The following is a 22,968-nucleotide window of genomic DNA, read 5'->3' on the forward strand; positions in this document are numbered from 1 at the left end:
AGGAACTCTCCCAAAAAAGTCTCAGGCATCTCCAGGAGTCCCTAGACAACACATCGATAACCACTGCTTTAAGACAGTTTGGTTGTTTAGTGGAGTTTGTTTGTGTCCTTGAAATAAATACAACTGAGAAGGTGGCAAATGGTCAGTGAACTACACAAGAGATTGATAGAGTTTGGGAATGCTACGACGTATTTTCTGGCACAGAAATTCAGAGACCTGGAGCAACAAAAGAGATTTTATTGATAGATATTTTTTAATTTCCCCAAAGCAGAAAGAACATATAAATCCAGATCAATATCTAGAACCAATGAATCCAAGGTAGTTCTGGTTGTGGGGGGCAGAGGGGTTGTAAGTGAACTGGACTAGCCTTCTGAGGTAGTTGCCTCAAGAACATTCTGTTGTTGTTGTTGTTGTTGTTCCTGTTACAGGTTTGAAAGAAAAACACCTCCAAAGGGGCAGAGCACAAGGCATTGACTATAGGAAAAGTCTAGCCTAAAGAGACAAGTTAGGAAAGAGGGGCACTATTCACATAAGGGTGGGAACTAGAAAGAGGTAGTAACTAGCTCTACTCATCAATCTCTCACCTTCTACCCCACACACTATAAGAAACATTACCACTACTGCTACGCATAGTAAAATAATCCCATAAAATCTATAGTTTATTTATATTTTGCAGAAAATCTACTTAGGAAGGTATGCAAATATGCAAGAAACCACTGCACACTGGACTCAAATCAGTCAATGCCATTGTCAGTGATGGTGACTGCTTTGACTACAAGCCTTCCTTCCCTTACTCTAACCAGAAAAGTTATTAAAACATTTAATTACTTACTAAGTAAAAATATAAAATATTTTTAAATGCTTGGTTAACTTTTCCTGCAATGATATAGAGGCTTAATAATGCAAATTCATGGGTCTAAAATTAGTCATGGAATTGAAAATAAATGTAAGCAGTCTAGGCCTTCAAGGCTCTTCCTGAGGGAGCAGTTTCCATTTTACTGTTGTATCCAATTCCACATCCAAATCTCCAAGCTCCTGTTCCTTTGAGAGCTCAAGGAATACCTGAAGGGGAAAGGAAAAGAGAAGAGCAAGAAAAAAAAAGAAATAAAAATTTTGGCTATTCTATCCACAGGTGAACAGAAAAGGGAGGTATTAATGATATGTGGTAAATTAAGACCAAAAACAAAAACAAAAACAAACCATACACATACCTGTTCCAAAGTAGACTGAGAGAGACTATATTCCTCCAGGTTGAAGGTAGATTTAGCTGTACAACAAAAAAAAATATCAGAAATTTATGTTTCCCTCTGAAATTAAAAAAAAAAAACCTAGCATAAACACAAAATGCACAGGATGATGCAAAAGTCATTATATGGTTAAAGAAAGTATAGTGTTTGGTTTACATTTGAAGTTTTAAATAAATAGATAATTTCACATTTTGCGTCTTGTTGCTCAGTTGTTTTTCAGTTGTGTCTGTCTCTCCCGAACTCTATTTGGGATTTTCTTGGCACAGATATTGGAATGGTTTGCCATTTCCTTCTCCCATGCATTTTACGGATGAGGAAACAGAGGCAAACAGGGTTAAATGACTTGCCCAGGGTCACACAGTTAGTGCCTGAGGCCAGATTTGAACTCAGGAAGATAAGTATTTCCGACTCCAGCCTCAACATTCTATCCACTGCACCACCTAGCTGCCCATTTTGTGCTTAATTCTTTAATAAGTATGTGTTCCATCTTCTAATTAGACTGTCACCAACTTCCTTGAAGCAGAGATGAAATCAGAGACACAGATTGCCAAAATTAGCTGTCAGGGATGCAATATAAAGGGCAGATATGCAATAAAAAAAATCTTCAGTATTACCTATATAGAGACATAGATTTAATGACAGAAAATCCTGCTTTCCCTGAGACATAAGAATGCTAATACTAATAAGAATGCTTATACTAAGTCAATCTGCATTGCTACAGTTAATAAAAGCTTTTGGTAAGAAATAACTAATAAAGATATAATTAGCAATTGGCATTTATATTGTAGTTTAAGATTTTTAAAGCGCTTTACACACATGAAGGAAATGGCAAACCACTCCCGTATCTTTGCCAAGAAAACCCCAAATGGAGTCACAAAGAGTTGGATATGACTGAAATGACTAAACAATAAATAATTTGCTATGTTATAACACTGCTACTAATTCCTTCTTGTACAGAATCCAAGGCGTGATGCCAAGTTTTTTTTTCTCTTTATTATTCTTTTTCTTCTGAGATTTCTTTGATTTTTAAGCCCTACCCACTCATGATTGAAGTTCTGTCTTGAGGCAATATATGATTCAGTGATAAATTCTGCTTAAGCTTATATCTACATGCAAAGAAAGACACCTGTCAACTCAAAACATGGCACCAGACTGGCTTAAAATTCTACCACTCTCCTCTTAGTGTCATTGGATCATAGATTTAGAACTGGAAGAGATCTTCATGATCATCTTGTCTGATTATCAATAAATGTAATGAGGTGAAGAGGTTAAGTGTCTTGCCCCAGTCACACAGCTAGAAAATGTCATTACCTTTCTTTCAAACACTTGTATTTGTGTTCCCAGTGCTTAGCACAGTGCCTAACATCCCATAAGCACTTAATAAATGCTAATTGACTGACTTGCACAGAAAAAGTTAAAATACAGATCCTTTTATCACAAGTCCAATCAACGCCTTAAGTTTACAGATGAGATAACTGAGGCCCAGAGAGATTAAGTACCTTGTATCTGGTCATACTAGTATAGTAAGTATTGAGTAAGAATATGAACATAGGTTCTCTGATTTTTGTTTTATTAGATATTAATGTTTATATTATCAATATAATAAGTAATTTTATGTTATCAATATCATTAGCACAATAACATAATATTTGACAACATTAATATTTATGTAATTATATTAACATTATCTGAGACACAATTATATATTATTATATTAATGTTCTTTGTATTCATATTAATTTCATTAAAATTTATCATTCTATTACTTGCCTCAGTTGCTTATACTTTATTGCACTTTGTTGCAATAAAATGTTAAAAAAAACATTAAAAAATTATACTTTATTGCACTTTGTTGCTTTGATTTTGCTTACGCTCTAACACCTTCTAACTGTCAGATATTATCGGCCTTGGTGATGATGATAATAATACTTATGCTATCTAACTCATAGCATTGCTGTGGGGAAAGCATTTTATGATTCTTAAAGTGTTATGTAAATGCCATCATCATCAATGAATAAGCACTTTCTACATGCCAGAAACTCTGCTCATCATTGTTTTTATCTTTGTTTTGTCATTATCCACTACACAGAATCTCATTTTTTAAATTATCACTCTTACCTGCCTCTAATTTGGAAAAGGCCTGAGATAGAGGATGTACAATCTCTACAGGCAATTTATAGACCATCAATGAGGAATACCTAGGAAGAAGATAAAGTAAGGTTTGTTTCTTCATTTTAACATCTTGAAAAAACACAACACTGTTGGTAATGATTTTCTGTCTATTAAAAAAAGGTTTAGCTTTATAGATGTATGAAACTCATACAATTCACATATACAAAGATTCAGGTTTTCTCACCTCCTTGTCTAATCTCTAACTTTCTGCCCTCTTCCCCTCCAATCAGGAGCTGATTCTTACTCAGAATTTTGATTGCTCAAAGCCCCCAGCTATAACACCCTGCTCAGCTCTTCTTCCCAAAGCCCCTCAGTTGGTCAGTGTTCCAAAATCACTTCACTCTTTTTTTTATTCCTACCCAACAATTCCTCCTCTGATCCCAATCAAAAGTGTTTTCCAAAGATCTACCACAAAGGGAATGGAAATATCCTGAAATTATAGAAAACACTCGGGAGCTATTTCAAAGGTAGGCAACAGAAAGGTGTAGTGGAAAAGGTGCTAGACATGCAATAAGGCATAGTTTGACGATTGTAATCACAGGATTATAAGGAAAGTACTTGAGCTATTATAATTCACATCTGCTTAGTTGTCATAGTTTATTATTCACATAGTAAGGCTATCTGCTCCCAAATTAAAAAAAAAATAAGTGAACAAAACTCTTATATTTGTAATTTGATTTTAAATGTCTATGGTGCAACATTCTCTCCATAAGCAGTAGGATGATACTCTGATACAAATCTCCCAATTTAACATTCATCAATGTACAATGTATTACTATGTTACACTTCACACTGGAACGAAAATGTAGTTGACTTTGTGCTTTACCCCCAGGTCCTAGCTTTTCTCCATTCTATTTCTCTTCTCCAACCACCTTCCAGTCTAACAGGATTGTAAACAGGATGGAGCAATCAGAGTTTGGGGGTGGGGTTAGACTTAGTTCTCCCAGTAATCCTTCCATGCTTCATGGGCCTCTTGTATCTTGCTCTCCAAACCCCATGCCAACATTAATTAATTGCCTTTACTCCACCTGGCTAGCACCCACAATGATCCTGGCAACTGTTATTCTGCTCTGCTGAGGCTGGGTAGTCTGCCACATTGCAAACATATTCTTGGTGGGCAGCACCCTCTATCTCTCTTTTTAAGGGTAGTATTCTGGGACTGGTGGTATTCTCCCATTGGGCCTTATGTCCCCAAATCCTAGATAATTTCTTTAGGCCACCTCTCCTCACCCCACCATTGTCTCAGGTCAACCAGAATTATTATTTAGGGCCCTACACACTACAACCATAAGGTTTTCCCAATCTCTTGTTTTTCTTGAAGAGAGATATTGCCTTTTGCCTTCTAATGTCCAGAGGATCAGCCTCTTAAAACAGCTGCTCTGAATAGCTGGATAAAAGCTACAGAAAGGTTTAATAGAAGGAAAAGCTTCTTAACAATAAGAGCAGTTCAAATGTTGTTACATGGGCCACATCAGGAGGTAGTGGATTCCCGCCGCCACCTCCGCCCGCTCAGATGTTTTTATGTAGACCTAAATGACAGCTCTTCAGAGATGTTGTAGAGAGGGTCCTTAGTGTAAGTGTCGGTTGCATTAGTTCACTACAGAAGTAGCTTTCAAAGGTAGAACCAAAATGATGGAATGGAGGTAGCAAACCAGTCAAATTCTCCTAATATTCCTTTCCAAATAACTTTAAAATAACTCATCAAATCAAATTCTGGAGCAGCATAGCCAACAATGGGTCAGATGAGACATTTTTCTAGCCCAACATAACTTAGGAGGTGGTAGGAGATATTACAGTGCTGATTACATGCAGTTGGGGGCTGGCCCAGAACATATGGATGTACTGACAGTTCTGGACCTTGCAGGTCATTGTGACAGTAGCCGAAGCAGCTCTCATACCACAGACAAAAAGGAGGGTTACACAGCTAGTCAAAAAGAGATTACAAGGGACCCTGAGCTGATCCTAGGTGTAGGACTAGGCACTATGTGACAGCTCCATTGTCTACATGGCTCTGGGTTGCAGTGCCAGAGCAGAGGAGCACTTGGGATTGGTTTCAAGAGATCAGGAGCCCTGGTCACAGTTTAATAGAAGAGAGGAGCACCCAGCACTTATGGCTCCAGGGGAACAGGAGTCCTTCCTGGGTAAAGCCCAGAGCACTGACAAAGAGGGCAGTGAACACACCTCTCCCAACATAACACCACTTCAAAAACCCTGCAAAAGTTGCAGACTCCAAGAACTAGCTCTGAAAATAGCAACACACACACACACACACAAATCTGTTTTGTAATGATGCTTCCCTACCCTCAGAGGAGCGAAGTCCAATTTAACATAAAACTCAAAGTCAAGAAATAGGCTAGAAAAAAGAGCAAACAACAAAAAAAGAATCCCACTTTATAAAGCTACTATGGTTTCAGTGAAGAATAAGATACAAACTCGTGAGAAGAGAACAATATGAAAATAGCTACAAGCAAAACCTCAAAGAAAAATGAAAATTGGACAAAAGCACAACAAAAATTCTTGGAAGAGTTAAAGAAAAAGATAAGAAAAAAAAGAAGAAATGAGAGTGATGCAAGAATATTATGAAAAGAGAATCAACAGCTTGGTAAAAGAGCCACACAAAAAATATTGAAGAAAATAACACCTTAAAAAACGTAATTGGTCTAATGGTAAAAGAGGCACAAAAATTCACTGAAGAAAAGAACTCCTTAAAAAGCAGAATTAGCCAAACAGAAAAGAAAGTACAAAAGCTCACTGAAGAAAATAATTCCTTAAAAATTAGAATTTAAAAAGTGGAAACTAATGACTTCATGAGATATTAAGAAATAACAAAATAAAAATAAATAAAACAAAAATTAAGTCAAAAGATGAAAAAATAGAAGAAAATGTGAATTATCTAATCAGAAAAATAACTGACCTGGAAAAGAGATTGAGAAGAAATAATTTAAGAATTACTGAACTACCTGAGAGCCATGATAAAAAAAAAACAACAACCTAGACATCATATTTCTAGGAATTATAAAAGAAAACTGCTTCAAGATCTTAGATCCAGAGGGTAAAATAGAATTGAAAGAATCCACTAATCACCTCCTGAAAGGGAGCCTAAAATGAAAACTTCCAGGAATATTACAGCCAAATTCTATAGCTCCCAGGTCAAGGTTAAAATATTATAAGCTGCCAAAAGAAAATAATCAAATACCATGGAGTCACAGTCAAGATCACACAAGATTTAACAGCTACCATGTTAAAGGAGTAGAAGAATTGGAATATGACATTCTGAAAGATAAAAGAGCTAGGATTAAACCCAAGAATAACCTACCCAGCAAAACTAAGTATAATCCTTCAGGCTATAAATGAAGCATGCAAGGAAGGAAAAATGTCGGGGGCCGGTGTAGCAAGTAATGCTTGAACCTCATTCTCATCAGAACTGGTTCAAAGAAGGAGGAACAAGTTGTACTTGATTGCGATGGAATATTATTGTGCTATAACAAATGACAAGAGGCATGGTTTAAGAATGTGGAGTGAAGTGAGCAAAACCAGGAGATCATTGTACATAATCACAGCAATATTGTAAGGATGAACAACAGTGAAAGACTTAGGTACTCTGATCAATAAAATGATCCAAGAATAATTCCAAAGGACCCATGATGAAAAATGCTATCCACCTCCAGGGAGAACTGATAAACTCTGAATGCAAATAGAAGAATATTTTTTTTACTCTATTTTCTTACTTTTTCATAACATAGCTAATATGTAAATATGTTTTGCATTATCTCACATGTATAACTGATACATTGCTTGTCTTTTCAGTGGGTGGGAGAGGAGACTGAAGAGGGAGAGAATTAGACAATTAGGAACTCAAAAAAAATTTCTAATGTTAAAAATAAATAAATATTTTAAAAAACAAAGGTAGTTTTCAAATTTGAGATTTGGGCATTCTGGATTAATTTATTTCTTTTGTTCTCCTGAGGCCTGAAAAGTCAAGCCCTTGCTTCCTGGATCTCTTCCTTGGGATCTACACTGCACCGAAACCTACCACAAAGGAAAAATAATTGATGGCAGGCTAAAGTCTACATTCCCACCAAAGGAAAAAAAAAGTTGTTCTTACCTTTCCTGCCGAGCTGCCTGTGGGAAAAGCTTCAGAATCTCTGCATGGAGGGCCTCAACTTGCTCAGGTTCCTTCACTTTTATTTCCAGTAGGTAATCTTTGCCAAACTTGCTTTTCAGATGTTGGATAGAACCAATGCATCTGCAGGAGGAGCAGAGAAGGAAAAACAGAGGGAAAGAAGAGGGATAGAAAGGAGAAAGAGAAGTTAAAAAACATATATATTCAATTACAACTTAATCTATTGCTATTATTTCCTGGTATATGAGTGGAGGGGACGAGCTTTCACTTATAAGTCAAGAGGAAATCCAACTGTTCACAAAATAATTAGGTTTGTACACTCTTCCTCCCCTGAAGAAATTTTCCTTTACACTGTGTTGTCATATTCTTCTACCATTACATTCACTCACTTTAGCTGTCCTGACACCATAATGGCCACCCGGTCACACACAGCCTCAGCCTCTGCCATGTAATGTGTAGTCAGGATAGCACCACTCTCCTTATTTTTGAATGTTGCTCGAATCACCTTCCTGAAATTGAGTTAAGAAAGTGAACCAAGAGGACATTGTACACAGTAACAACAATATTGTTCAAAGAACAATAGTGAACTACCAAGTTATTTTGAGTATTATAAATACTCAAATCAACTAAAAAGGAAGATGCTATCCACCTCCAGAGAAAGAATTGATAAATAGAAGTATGCTCAGTATAGTTTCACATACATATATCATATGTATGTAACTATATCTATACTTACATAGATATTATATATACATAAACATGTACACACAAAATATATTTAATACATAATGTCTGTGTGTATATATACATATATTATATATATGGGTTGTGTGCGTGAAATAGTAATAAAATCTAATTTTTTTAAAAAAGTGATTGCAACTATAAGAAGCATGGAGATATTTTCAGAGAACTTGTCAAAATAAATTTGAACAGACATAGTGAAGAATTAAGATTACATTAAGGGGCGGATTTTGGAGGAAGATGGTAGGGATAGGAAAGGAGCCACATGTTAGATGACTCTAAATATATGGAGTGGAGGAGTTGGGTTGAAAAACACTGAGAGAAGACACAATGAGAGAATTCTTTCAGGAAGAGACACATTAGGAGAAAAGAGAAGAGCATTAAATTAGTAATTTTTTTTTTAAAAAGTAGAAAGTAGAAAAAATTTAATTAGCATAATGTAGAAATTCAACGAAATCTTTAGAAAGTTTATTGGACTTTTAGATGAAGTATTTTTTTCTGAATGAAAATTAGATAGGAAATGAAAGGAACAATATTAATTTCCCTAGGTCTGACCATATAAATTGTATTAGGAAATAGCCCTTTTGAGGACTAATTGTCATAGGCTCCATAAGAAGTACATATTTGTACAAGGCTTCTACTATTTACCACATTTGCTGCTGTCCTTCTGGGTCCATTCCTGTTGACGGTTCATCCAGAAGCACAACAGCTGGATTACCCAGGATACTCAGGGCAAAGCACAACTAAAATGAAGAAAACAATATTTGCTACCATACTCATAATGCAGCACTTAAAATATTGTTAAACCCAATACACACCTTTCGAGTTATGCCCGCTGATAATTCCTTGACTGAAACTTTCATGTGCTCTTGTAACTTGAGAACATTTGCTAATCTGAAGGAGAAACACGCAGAATGTTTTATCAGTCACACTGATCAACAAGGAATATCAGGAGAATGTAATAAAAAAAAATAGAGTAATTATGATATAGAAGAGCTGGCCATAATCACCATAAGCTTATTTGACTCAGGGAAAAAAGTTCTGTTGCTTCTTGGAAACTCCATGGAAAAAAAAAAACTTGCATTTATAATTTATTTTTTTTTATTATTGGTGTTGTTTTTAATCATATCTTTCCAATTTCCCTTGATCAATGCTTCATACTTCCAGATTCATATCGTACTAGTTTGTCTAAAATATCTCTGAACTGAGATATAGGAAAGTAGGTGTTAGTCCATGTCTGATGACTTATGAGAAGTTGAGAACAGTATTTAAAATTTCCATGGCCATACTCTTCCCTGTCCCTTCTTACACAGAACTAGAGTTTCCCTCCATATTGTACCGTGAAATCATAATCGTGGCATCTTCTTTCTTCATCCCTTTCACTGCAGCATACACCTCCAGATGATCTCTCACTGTAAGATTTCGCCACAGTGAGTTTTCCTGAGGACAGTACCCAAGGAACTTGATCGTGTTAACACCTTGCTGACTCAGGGATGATCTGTTCCCCTTCAGTACCACCTATGCAAAACAATCAATGTTCAGCCCTTGCATGCAGCTTGTGTTCTATACACTTTTTTTCATAAACCTTTTATATGAAGGGAGAAAAAACCTGCAATAATTTAGCTCTGAAGAAAATACACAAGAGGGCAACTAGGTGGCGCAGTAGATAGAGCTTTGGCCTTGAACCAGAATGGTGGTATTGTCAGTGGAGATAAGATGTATAAAGGTAGAATCGATAGAAGTTGGCAATGTATTGGATATGGGAAAGTGATGAGAGAGTGAAGCACTGAGGATCATAACTAGGTAGTGATCCTGGGTAACTGGGAAGATGGGCATATCCTCAAAAGTAATAGAAAAGTATAGAACGGAGGAAAGATGACTAGTTCAGCTTTAGACATGTTGAGTTTTAGATGTTTGCAAGACATCCAGTTGGAGATATTAAATAGGTAGTTGGAAATGGAGGACAAGAGGCCAGGAAAGAGGTTAGGGCTACGAAAGTTGATCTGGAATCATTAACATAGAAGTAATTATTAAATCTATGGGACATCATGGTATCACAAAGCAAAGTAGTATAGAGGGTGAGAGAAATTATTATTTTCTATTACATTAATAACTCATTATCAATTAAGATCCAGTCTTTTTATTTTCTCATTGAAGGACATGCTGATAGATGAGTTTGCCCTAATCCTCTGTGTACACGTTCCTCTATCTTGGGCAGTACCTCACCTAATCAGGAGATTTTACTTTTATTTAGTGTAAACAGAATCTAATCTAGGTGTACTCTTACTCTTAGGGAATAAAGCCCATGTTCTTGCATCCCTTGGAGTTTAGGGTGACCCAACTCATGAAAGAGAAAACCAGTTAGAGTGTTGTGGGTGGAAATAGATTCCTCTGTCTAAATGGGTGGAGGCAGCTGAGTCTCATGATCCAGCCATGTTCTTAGCAAGAGGAGCTGAAGACATTTAGTCCACCTCCTCATTTAAATGTCCACCAATGCAGGCTGATTTCTCCTGTCAGGGGCATTCCTTTTCAAAAAACATTTAAGGCATTCAGTCTCTCTATTTGGGGTTTTTGGTTACTAAGAGAAATCAATGACCATCAATTTATTGATTATTAGCTAGTCTAATTAAAAACTGATTATTAATTACCTAGAAACTGTGTTTCTCAGGATTTTTTTTATTCATCACAAGGGAGAAGAAAAGAGGGCCTGGGAGAGAGCTTAGGATAGATTAGAGGGCATGACTTTGGTGAAGATCTAGTAAAAGAGACTGAAGAGTAATTTGACAGATGGGAAAGAACTAGGAGAGTCATGCCAACAAAACCTAGAAAAAAGAGAACATTTTGATGAAGAAAGCAATCATCAGTGTCAAAGGCTGTGGAGAGATCAAGAAAGTGATGATCAAAAACAGACCATTAGATTTGGTGATTGAAATAATTGGTAATTTTGAAGACAGCATTTTCAGGTAAATGAGGACCTTAGAAACCCAAATCCAGAGTTAAGAACAGAGTGAGAGGATATGAAATAAAGGCACTGATTATAGACAATTTTCTCAAAAAAAAAGTTTAGCTAAGAAAAGAAGAGAGCTAGTGGGGATCAAAGTATCAAGTGAGAGTGTTTTTGAGCATAGAGGAGAATGGACATTTTTACAGATAGGTAGAAGCAAGAGTAGACAGAGATTGCAGATTAGTGAGAGAGTAGGGATGATAGAAGAGGAAATCTACTGAAGACAGACAGAATAGGATCCCTTGTGCATGTAAAAGGGTTAGCTTTGGCAAGGAGAAGGGCCCTATCTTCATGTGAAATAAGGGTGAAGGCATATAGGAGAGGGAAGCACCTTAGTGAAGTAATTCAAGGGGAGGGGGAAAGAGGGAACTCTTGGTGAATGGCCTCATTTTTTTCAGTGAAATAGGAAGCAAAGTTCTCAGCTGAGAGGATAATAAGGAGAGAGACAACCATGAGAGGTTTGATAAGGGATAAAAAGTTTAGAAAAGGTGCTATGACGAGAGCAATAGTGAATCAATTAGGGAAGTGTAGGATTGCTTCACTGCAGTGATGTCCTAGTTGAGATTACATAGCATAAATTTATAGCAGACCCAGTCAGCAAAGTTTCATGACTTTCTCCAACTTCATTCAGCACCACATAAGTAGGAGCAAAGGCATGAAATTGTGTGAGTCATCCAAGTCTGAGGCTTTGTAGGGAAAGGTCAGTGATAAGGGGGTAAGGAACTTGAGAGAGAAAGATAACAAAGTTGAGCTAGCTCCCCAAGGGGTCAGGATGGGGAAGAGAGGAGAATAGAGCCAATAGAGATGTGTCCTGGGAAAGCACTGAGGGCCAGAGAGACTGGAGGTCAGTAGATAACAACAACTGAAATCTTTATTGGGTGGTAAATATGGAGGAGAGGTAACCAAGTGATGGTGGTAGAGATAGAGCTTGGACATGGCCATGAGAAGGAAAGAGTACTCCAATTCACTCATCTCTCAAATATAAATTTATCAAGAAAAATAAACAAATAAAATAAGAAACAAACTTCTGTTTCTCAAAGAGGATGAAAAACAAAAGTGGTTTATGATTTATTTTCCCATAGAGAAGAAAGCAAAAAATAAAATGAAACCAAACTAAACACTTTCCCTACTGTTCAATCTTGCTTTGCCTAGCACTGCTTTTCTGTCTCTGAGGCTTTTGTTAGACTCTCCCTCATGAATGAAAGCATTATTTTCCATTATTCTTGAAAACCATATTTCTGGTCTCGTTTAAAATAAATTTAATGGTATTTCTCTGTTTTAACAGCAATGATTCTCTAACTACTAGCACAGCACCCAGATTACTGCTCTTCTTGTTTATGTTCAAGAATATCTCTGCTGATTATTTATTTATTCTCTCCTATATTAAATATAAGTTCTGGAAGAATTTATCATTCAATCATTCTTTTTATTGGTAGGCAGTAAGGTAGATCACAAGAAGAATTGAGGTTGACTCTAGATCTACCATTTGCTAGCCATGTGACCTAGGACAAGGGGTATAGCCTCTCTCTACTTCCCTTCCCTCTTCTTCCCTATGCACAAAATGTATAGTAACAATACTAATCCCATTTAACTCATAGGGTTGTGAGTATCAAAAGTAATAGTGTGTATGAAATCTCAAAAAACTGAAAGACACTATGCAAATATTATTATGGTTCTCAGGACTTTACAAAATGCTGTACTTCCTGTCAATGCTCAATAAGTAATTCGGTTAAGATTTACCTCAGGAAACAATGAAGATAATATTCATTGAAAGGGAAATAAATTCCAATTGTACATAGACGCAAATGGATATGTCTTTATCTTGACAGAGTCCTGTGATGATGCTTCTTAACATCTTTCCACCTACTAAAGGAGATGTAGAACCTACCCTCTGTTAAATGCTGTGGGTATTATGGGAATCATCTGTGAATTGACTTATCTACCTATTTACTATCCAAATCACTCTAAAACAGTAGTAAGAAAACCTATTTATATAAAAGATTATCATTGATATTTAAAATCTTCTCTTTTGGTCATTACCAAAGTATTTTCCTTCTGTTTCACTTACCTCTCCTGCAGTTGGTCTTGTCTCTCCAGTTATCATCCTAATAGATGTACTTTTGCCAGCTCCATTGTGGCCTAGCAGTCCCAGAACCTCACCTGGAAGAAATTGGGCCCTCGGTCTTCATAATTTGTATATTCACTAATTAGACAGTTTTTTTTAAATTTGATAACACATTCTGAAATCATTACTCACTCAGTTTCTTTGTGAACAGACATCAAGTTCATAAAATCCATCGTGTTATTTTGAGTATACACATAGATAGGATGATTTCCTAACCCAAGGAATAGTACGTTTTTTTCAACAGGCATTGTACTAAGCGCTTTACAAATATTACTTTATTTGATCCTTACAACAGCCCTGTAAAGTAGGTTCCATTAAGCTTCCCATTTTACCATTAAGGAAACTCAGGCAGACAGAGGTCAAATGACTTGCTGAATGTTACATAATTAATAAGTTTTATGAGACCAGATTTGAACAAGGTCTTCCAGACTCTGGGCCCAGCACTCTACCCACAATATAGCCTAGATACCCCTGTATTAACTATATGACCTTGGAAAAAGCTATTAATCACTCAGTATTTTAGAAAATTCTCATTTGGGATAGTGCTGACTGCATAGGTAGAAGGAATTTCCTCACCTGGGAGTTTGCTAGGCCAAGGAAATGAGAGGCTCAATTATTATCCTTATTTAATTCTCAGGAAGTTCCTTATGTTAAACTGAAATATGACTCCCTTTAATTTCTACCATGATTCCTTTTTCTTCTTCTAGGGGCCTATCAGAATAGATCAAACTCTCTTCTCTATGTGAACTCTTTTAATGTTTAAGATAGCTAACAAGCTTCTGCACTCTGCCCTCCAACATGTACTCATACTACCACCACCACCATTTTTCTCCTCAGACAGTCTAAACCTCAAATATCAGAAGTATTTTTTAAAAAGGACCAGTATATCTAACCTTTTTTAACACAGAAAGACACATTCCTTGTGGCCAGTTTCTTCTTACTCTTTGAAAAGCAGATTTTCTTCTTGACTTCATATTCCTTACGCAGACAGCTGGCAATAATGGCTGGTTTCTGAAAAAGACAGTTAGTTACTCATTAAATTTCAGAAGGGTATTGTACTATCTCAGATAGCCCCTTTTTTATTCCAAACTATTCCAAACTTTTATTCCAAACAAATCATATTTTCCATTGAGGGAACATGTAATTAAGTTGTTGAAAAAATTGTAGGGGCAGCTAGGTGGCACAGCAGATAGAGCACTGGCCCTGGAGTCAAGGACCTGAGTTCAAATCCGGCCTCAGACACATAATACTCACTATCTGTGTGACTGACTCTGGGCAAGTCACTTAACCCCAACTGTCTCACCAAAAAAAACCTGTAATTAAGTTGCAAGGTCCTAGTGCATGTTTAGAGAGTTACATTTTTCTTTATTGATTTTACTTTTGTTTTTGCTATTATTAACTCAACAATCATAGACAAATATGAACAACATACAAAGAAAAAAAAGAATTGTATATGAAACCATAAACTTTCGCTACACATGGTTTAGCAACTGATTGGATATGTGGGATGCATGAGAATGAGAAATCAAGAATGGAGCTCAGGTTCTAGTTCAGAGTGACTTTGGAAGGATGGTGGTACCTGTGAAAGAAATAGAGAAGTTCCAAAAAGTGATGGATTTCGGGGGGAAAGGTAATTAGTTCTGTTTTGATACATTGAGTTAGAGATTGCTATGGGACAACTAGTTCATAATGTCCAATAAGCAATTGGCAATTCAGGACTGGTGCTCAGAAGAGAGCCTAGAGTTGATTATATAGAACTTGGAGTCATCTGCATAGAAATTATAATTGTGGGGCAGCTAGGTGGTGCAGTAGATAAAGCACTGGGCCAGGAGTCAGGAGGACCTGAGTTCAAATCTGGCTTCAGACCAGATACTTGATAGTACTAGCTGTGTGACCCTAGGCAAGTCATTTAACCCACATTGCCTCACTCAAAAAAAAAAAGAAAGAAAGGAAAGAAAAGAAAAGAAAAGAAAAGAAAGAAATGATAATTGAGCCATGGGGGCTGATGGAGGTTACCAACTGAGAAAGTGTATAGAAAAAAATAGAAGAGGGCTCAGGACAGAACCTTGGGGCTGTTAGGGTATATGACATGGATGATGAACCATCAAAGGAAATTAAAAAGGAACAGTTGGACAGGTAATAGGAGAACCAGCAAAGAGCAATGTTGTGAAAATCCAGAAAGGAGAGAGTATCCAGGAGGAGAGGTGATCAAGACTTTGCAATGCTATGGAGAAGTCAAGAACCCAATCTCATTTCTTGAACTGCCAGAAGCCGTTCTTTTTAACAAATGTATTGATGTTGATAACTTCTCCCACAGAAACTAAAGATATGGTTTTTAGGCAGCCATAGAACCTCAAGAGGTTGACAGTTAAACTCTCATTTTGGAGAGACTGTTCCTGTCATGGCTGAAGAGAGACTGAGTGAATTACAGAGAGAAAGAGAATTAAGAGAACCTCCTTCCTAAGGTCTCAGTTTATCATCTTGCAAAGAAACTTTGACTTTGCTAAGAGAGAACTGAATAGTAGGACAGTCATTCTAAAACTAAAAAGTTGGCATTTAGTTATAATGATGGTAAAAGGTAACTTAGCCTGTGATCTTCACAGCTGAAAAAATACAAATTATATTTGTTTTATTGATTGTTACAAGATTAGTAAATAATTTGTGTTTATTTAAGCCTAGAAGATTAGAGGGGTTATAGAAAACGAGATGAACCAATGATTATGGAAAGAGGTTTCTCCAATATATCAAATCAACAATTTATTAATGTGATAGAGACACAAAACTAATTATTTAATGAGAAAGATGTTGCTATTACAGTGTTTAATGTGGAAGTGTCAGAACATACCCCTTTATTGCCTTAGAACTCTGGGTAAGAATGAATAAGGAAAATGGGCCAGTAGCAGGTAAAGGGATGACTTACCCCACCTAGGATTCTTGTGGAGGTAGGCAACCACTTTAAACTTCTACTATGTGAATAAGCATAGTGAAACAAAAAAATCAACACATTGTTCATGTCTAAAAAGGTATGTCATTTTTATTTTTGTGTACTTATGAATCAATGAGTATATCTTTCCTCCCTTATGAAGGAATAGCAGCATGTTTTGTGTGAAGCTTCCCATCTTTACACAACCATAATGTCCAGCTTTAAAGAATCATTCAATTCAGTTTGACTAAAGCATCGTAATATCTAAGTATAAGAAAAGGCTAAATCACACATTTAGCTCATACTCAGCATTCCTTATAACAAATGGTTTTCAAATCCTTCCATTTGCAAGGTCTTATTTGGATATTGCAAGTATGACTGTACTTGCAATTTTTTTTCTCAAAAAGAAAAAAAAATCCTTTGTTCTTTACTTCCTTCATTTCAGTGGCTCTGAATACCTACTCAAAATCAAGTAGAGTTCTTTCATATGTGTAAGAATGAGAAAAACTTAGTAAACTTTTAAATTAAAGCTACCAGAAGATCAACTCTACTTAACAACATGTTCAATTATCCATCTAAATGTTACAGGAGATCATGAAATGAATTTTAAACAATCTATTCTCAGAAAGTAAAATAAAATTAGCCATTATGAAACTACAAAAGTGGACCCTTGTCTGGATAGATTTACAAGTGAATTCTATCTATGCTATCAAATGTTTACAAAGCAATTAATACCTATGTTAAACAAATTCTCAAAAATTAAAAAAGAAAATATTTTACACTAAATTCCATTTATAGGATAAAGTCCCAATACTTATAACAAAAAACATGCATAGGCCAAGATAAGGAATAAATATCAATTCAAAAATTTTAAGAAAATCCTAGCAAAAAGACTTCACTAATTAATATACCTCCTCCCCCCAAAAAAAATATTCACTCCAAGCAAATTGAATTTTTACTAGGAATGTGAGGATGAATCAAAATTAAGAAAATCAATTAGCATAACTAATTACATCAAAAACAAAAAAGCCCAAAGTACATGATCATATCAATATATGCATTCATTTAAACTAAAACCTGTACAAAGAAAAAGCACAAGAGGGTTACATTTAATATGATAAAAAAGCATTTATTTAAAACCAAAAGCTATTTTAATTTATAATGAGGAAATACTAGGAGCTTTCACAATAAATGTAGGAGAAACACAAGGATGCCTTCTATCTCCTTTACCTGACATGATTCTAGAAATGCTAGTGAAAGCAATATGACAAATGAAATTAAAGGCATAAAACACAGGCAAAGAGGAAAAAAATTCTCTGTTTTTGCTAACAACATGATGATTTACTTAGAAAACTCCAGTGAATCAGTAAAAAAACAAACAACTGACATAATGAAAAACTTCAGTGAAGAAGGAGAATATAGATTTCCCTCAAATAAATGGCATTACTATATATGTATTTTTAAAATTCAGAGGAAAATAATTTAAAAGGAAATCTCATTCTAAATATCTATGAAATGCACAAAATATCTGAGAATCAACCTGTTGAGGCATATTAAAAGAAAAAACAGATACAATATAAAGCTAAAGAAATAAAGAATGGCTAAATAACTGAAAGGATGTTTGCTCCTCATGGCTGGGGTATGCCAGGATAATAAAAATGACACTATTTAAATTGACTTAAAGACATATTTCATTTTAGCCAAACTACCAAGGTGGAAGTACTTTTAGATCTACAAAAATGGTAATAAAATCCATTTAGAGAAACAAAGAATCTATATTCTCAAGGGAAATTACGAATAAAAAATAGGAGAATAGTATTTCTAGACCTCATGTTGCATTTATAAATCAGTAATCATCAAAACTATTTTGGAACTGGTTAAAAAGAATCAGAGACAATCAAATTCAATAACTACATGTTAGATAAACTCAGAAACACCTGAAGATGGATTCTAATTTGACATGAACTACTAAGAAAACTAGAAAGCTATTTGGCAGAAATTAGGTTTAGAAATATATCTTATTCCAAATACCACAATAAGCTCAGAATGCAACATGAATGGCAAAAGTCACAATATAAAAATTAGAAAAATTTGATGTCAAAAGCTATGGCTAGAGGAAGAATTCATCAGAGAAAGGATAGAATAACTCACAAAAGGTAAAATATTAATTTCAATGACATGAAATTAAAATCTTTTGGACAAACAAACTCAACACAGCTAAAATAAGGGGGAAAAAAGCTATTAATTGTGGGGGGGAATTTGTATTGTGAAATACATGTTATAAAGACCTAGTTTCCAAGATATATAGTGAACTAATTCAAATCTTCAAGACAAAGTAATCTAGTAGTCCAAATATATTTATAGTTTTAAAAAGAATTATACGCTATTAACAGTCATATGAAAAATTGCTTTAAATCACTAATAATAAAAGAAACAGAAATCTAAACATTTCTGAGGTTTCATCTTGGATCCATAAAATTGGCAAAGATGACAAAAATTGGAAATAGACAATTATGGAAGTGATGCAGGAGTACAAGTACTTTGTTGGTGGAGCAGTGATTTTTTCTCACCATTTCAGAAAGTAATTTAGAATTATACTAAGAAAGTGAATAAAATTTCCATATCCTTTGAGCCATAGATCACATTGTTAGGCATATACTATAAGAATGATAAATACAAAATGAAAAAGTCTACAGGAGTGGGGAACCTATGGCCTCGAGGTCCTTTGTGGCCCTCTAGGTCCTCAAGTGCAGTCCTTTGATGGGATCCAAACTTGAAGTTTGGCTGCACTTGAGGACCTAGAGGGCTATATGTAGCCTCAATACCACAGGTTCCCCACATCTGATCCAATATATACAAAAATATTCATACTAGCACTTCTCATGGTAACAAAGAGCTGAAAACAAAGTAGATGCCCCATTGTTTGGGGAGTAGTTAAATATGTTGTGGTACATGAATGTGATAGAATATTACTGCACTATAAGTAATAATAAATATGAAGCATTCAGAGAAATATGTCTTCGGTTTATATAAACTGATGCAATGAAGTAAGCAGAACCATGAAAACTGTGCATAATGACTACAGAAATGGAAATGGAAAGGAAAAAAAATCTTGCAACCGAATGCTACATAAATTTTACAAACAAGGTTGGTTGGATTGGCCCCACAAAAGAGATGAGAAAATACATCTCCACTCTTTATTTACAAAGGCAGGGGATTATGGATGTGGAACACAGCATACATATTCATATTTGGTTAACAAGCTTCTCTTTCCTGTTTTTATTCTTTGTTACAGGGCACAGTTCTTTAAGCAAAAAGGATATGGGCAGAGATGGGAACCTATTTGGAGATAAAGATCATGAAAAACAAAAGATATGAGTAAGATCTTCCAAATGAAAAATCTAGGTAAACTCGAATAAATTAATACATAAAAGAAAAAAATAAATAATTTAAGGAATATCTACTCATTTGATTTTACCTCATCAAGGTTTAAAGCAGCCAATGCACTTGCAGTTCTTGCTCTTTCTGCCTGAACATCTTCATCTTCACCTTCTGGTTCTTCTTGGTTTGGAAAAGCTTCACTACTTCTTGGAGAAATTCTACAGAGAACATCATAAAGATCAGTCAATCAACCAACCAAAAAAGCATGTATTAAGTATTTACTATGAACCAAGCAGTATGGTAGGTAATGGTCATGCAAAGACAAAAACACCAGTCCCTGCCCTCAAGGAGCTTATATTCTGTAGGAGACAACATGTACAAATGTAAATACATAGTATTTATCCAAGAGTTGGACATGACTGAAAATGGCTGAACAACAATGAACATCTATCTATTAAATACTATGTCACTTTTCAGGGCAGGGGGTGAAGGCACTAGAAGCAGGGGGAGGAGATCAGGAAAAGCTTCATGTAGAAGGTGACCTTCAGGTGTACTTTGAAGAAAACTAAAGATATTAAGAAGCTGAGATGAGGAGGGGGAACATTCCAAGATTTGGGAACAACCAGTGGAAAGCCATGGAGGCAGGAGATAAAGTGTTATGTACAGCCATTTGACTAAATCACAAAGGGCGTGAGTGGGCAGTAACATATAATCAGATGGAAAAGTCAATGAGCCAACAAGGCAACAAGCAAGATTGTGAAGGACTTTAAATGATAAAAACAGAAATATGAATTTAATCCTAGAGCATCTAGTGTTGTTGGGGTTTTTTTGTTGTTGTTCTTGTTGTTTTAAGGAGAGTAATAGAGTCAGTTCTCTGCTTTACAAAAAAAAAATTACTTTGGCAACAAAGAGATCAAATCCATCAATACTTAAAGAAATTAATTTATGTTATTCACTGGAAAGTCAAACACTAAAGCTGAAGCTAAAATACTTTGGCCATATAATGAGAAGATGAGAAAAGACCCTGATGTTGGGAAAGATTAAAGGGAAAAGGAAAAGGGGACACAGAGGATAAGATGGATGGATAGATAGTATCATGGAAACAATGAATATGAATTTGGACAGACTTCAAGAGATAGCAGAGAATAGAAGGGCCTGGCATGCTATGGTCCATGGAGTCACAAAGAGTTGGACATGACTGAATGACTGAATAACAATTTTGGCAGCTGTGTGGATGATGATTTTCAAATGAAAAGTTAGTGTCAAGAAAACTGTAGTTCCAATAAAGTGCTCCTTTAATTGAATTGAAAAAACAAACAAACCAAAAAGCCTCTCATCATTCCTTCATTGCCCCTCACCAAACCAATTTCCATTCTCAACTATCCTATTTCTGTTGGTGGTACCACAATGTTCTTATAGTTTCCTAAAATATTTCAATCATCTTTAACTTTCCTTTTCCTTCATTCTCTACACTACTGGTCTCAAAAGTTGGAACCATGATATGAGCTCATGATACATATGGTCAAACAATTGGGATGTGGGAAAATGGTGGCACTTTCCTCTTCCCCTGCCAGCAAATCATGGGACTAGTCTCCAATGCAATCATACTAATACAACATTTCATTTCATATAATCCAACTCTACTCCCAACTTACCCTTTTTGCCACTGTACAACCTTCCAACTTTTCCCCCTCTAGTCCCTGACGTCAGTTGTAACCTAACCCAGACTCAGGCACCCATGGAAGCAGTTGCTCAGGTACCACTGGGAAAATCTACTTCCTCCCTAACACATCCATCTCTTGCTCCCCAGGTCTATATTGTGGCTATAGCAGGCACTCTTCAATATGCAAGCTCTCTCTGCTAAGAAAGTAATCAGTCAATAAGAATTCCACTTTTTCTTCTTTGTTTTTGGTGGGACAGAATGAGTTGCAGATCTCATTCCATTATCATTTCCTCCAAACCCATCCCTCTTTTGAACTTTTCTATTTCTATCAAGAGCACCCCTATCTTTCTAGTAATCCAGATTCGCAACTCCAGTGACATCTATGACTCTACTTTTAGATCCAACATAATCAGTTGCAAAAGCTTGTCATGTCTTCCTTCACATAGTTACCACCCTAGCCCAGGCCTTCATTTTGTTTTTGTTCAGTCATTTCAGTCATGTCCAATTCTTCTTGAGCTCATTTGGAGTTTTCTTGGCAAAGATATGGGAGCGGTGTGCCATTTCCTTCTCCAGCTCATTTTACAGATGAAGAACTGATGCAATCAGGGTTAAGTAACTTGCCCAAGCGGAAAGAATAAGTGTCTGAAGTCAGATTTGAACTCAGGAAAATAAGCCTCTTATTTATGTGTATATATTTTTATACGTGTAGCTTAAAGCTTCACTAAAAGTTTTCTGGAAAGAGAAAAGAAAGATTAGTTAATTTAATTTTCCTATAATCTATGTCACACCACTGTTTACCTTTGTGCCTTTGCAGTGACCACCTTCCTAAAAAAAAAAATCTTTTTCTCTTCCTGCTCAATTTCTTGAGTAGAATTCGACCACTTCTATGAAACTTTTTTTTCTGATTTCACTGATTTGAACACTGACCAGTCATAGTACCACATACTTTAGGATTTAATTATTCTGCTTATATCAGTGAATTTGTTCCATTAGATTTAAGTTCCTTAAGAGCAAGGACAATTCCTTATCTTTCTTTTATATCCAACATACTACCTTCCACAGAGCTTCCTAATAATGTTGTTCTTCAGGCGTTTTAGTCATGTCTGACTCTTTGTGACCCCATTTGGGGTTTTCTTGTCAAAGATATTGGGTTCAGGCTCCAACAGGCACTTTAGGTACTTTGCACCTAGCTGTTCCCAATAGGCATCCAATAAATATTTTAAATTGGATTCTTTGTGCTTAATGTGATAGTCAAACATTTAATATTTAAATTGGTTTAAATGTTTTTGTCTACCTGAAGACAGGGTCCTTTCTCATTGATTTCTTTCCATATTTCATTTCCAGAAACCGTAGAACAAAAAGGAGAATGATAAAATGAAGATAAGGCTAGCAAGAAACAAAGAAAACCACCATTAGTTACAATATGACAAAAAAAGCAAAAGGATTTACAAAGTCACAGATTTTTGAGGTATGAAATAAGTATAGATACTCCTTCCACCAATGCAGAAAGCAACTCATTTTAGATGTTCTTAGAGAAATGCATTACACAGAGAACAACCTAATAATAAACTTAGATACACTTAGCTACA

At 35.7% G+C, this 22,968-nt stretch overlaps 1 protein-coding gene across 1 annotated transcript in view; it reads right to left on the reverse strand.

The window, feature by feature from the left end:
* Positions 1–215: 215 nt before the first annotated feature.
* Positions 216–22,968, reverse strand: part of LOC110219340 (ATP-binding cassette sub-family A member 10-like) — a 107,301-nt gene continuing 84,548 nt past the window's right edge. Inside the window, exons 28-39 of the mRNA XM_021002591.2 lie at positions 22,674–22,765; positions 19,814–19,934; positions 14,306–14,423; positions 13,356–13,447; positions 9,623–9,801; positions 9,102–9,177; positions 8,932–9,026; positions 7,932–8,051; positions 7,525–7,665; positions 3,366–3,445; positions 1,212–1,267; positions 216–1,062 (exon numbers count right to left, since the gene is read on the reverse strand). Coding sequence (XP_020858250.1) covers positions 964–1,062; positions 1,212–1,267; positions 3,366–3,445; positions 7,525–7,665; positions 7,932–8,051; positions 8,932–9,026; positions 9,102–9,177; positions 9,623–9,801; positions 13,356–13,447; positions 14,306–14,423; positions 19,814–19,934; positions 22,674–22,765 — 1,269 coding nt within the window. The 3' untranslated portion in view covers positions 216–963. The remainder of the gene's footprint in view (positions 1,063–1,211; positions 1,268–3,365; positions 3,446–7,524; positions 7,666–7,931; positions 8,052–8,931; positions 9,027–9,101; positions 9,178–9,622; positions 9,802–13,355; positions 13,448–14,305; positions 14,424–19,813; positions 19,935–22,673; positions 22,766–22,968) is intronic.

This window comes from Phascolarctos cinereus, unplaced genomic scaffold, assembly GCF_003287225.1.
Source record: "Phascolarctos cinereus isolate Bilbo 61053 unplaced genomic scaffold, phaCin_HiC Scaffold_5;HRSCAF=322, whole genome shotgun sequence".
In the NCBI taxonomy this organism is placed as follows: domain Eukaryota; kingdom Metazoa; phylum Chordata; class Mammalia; order Diprotodontia; family Phascolarctidae; genus Phascolarctos; species Phascolarctos cinereus.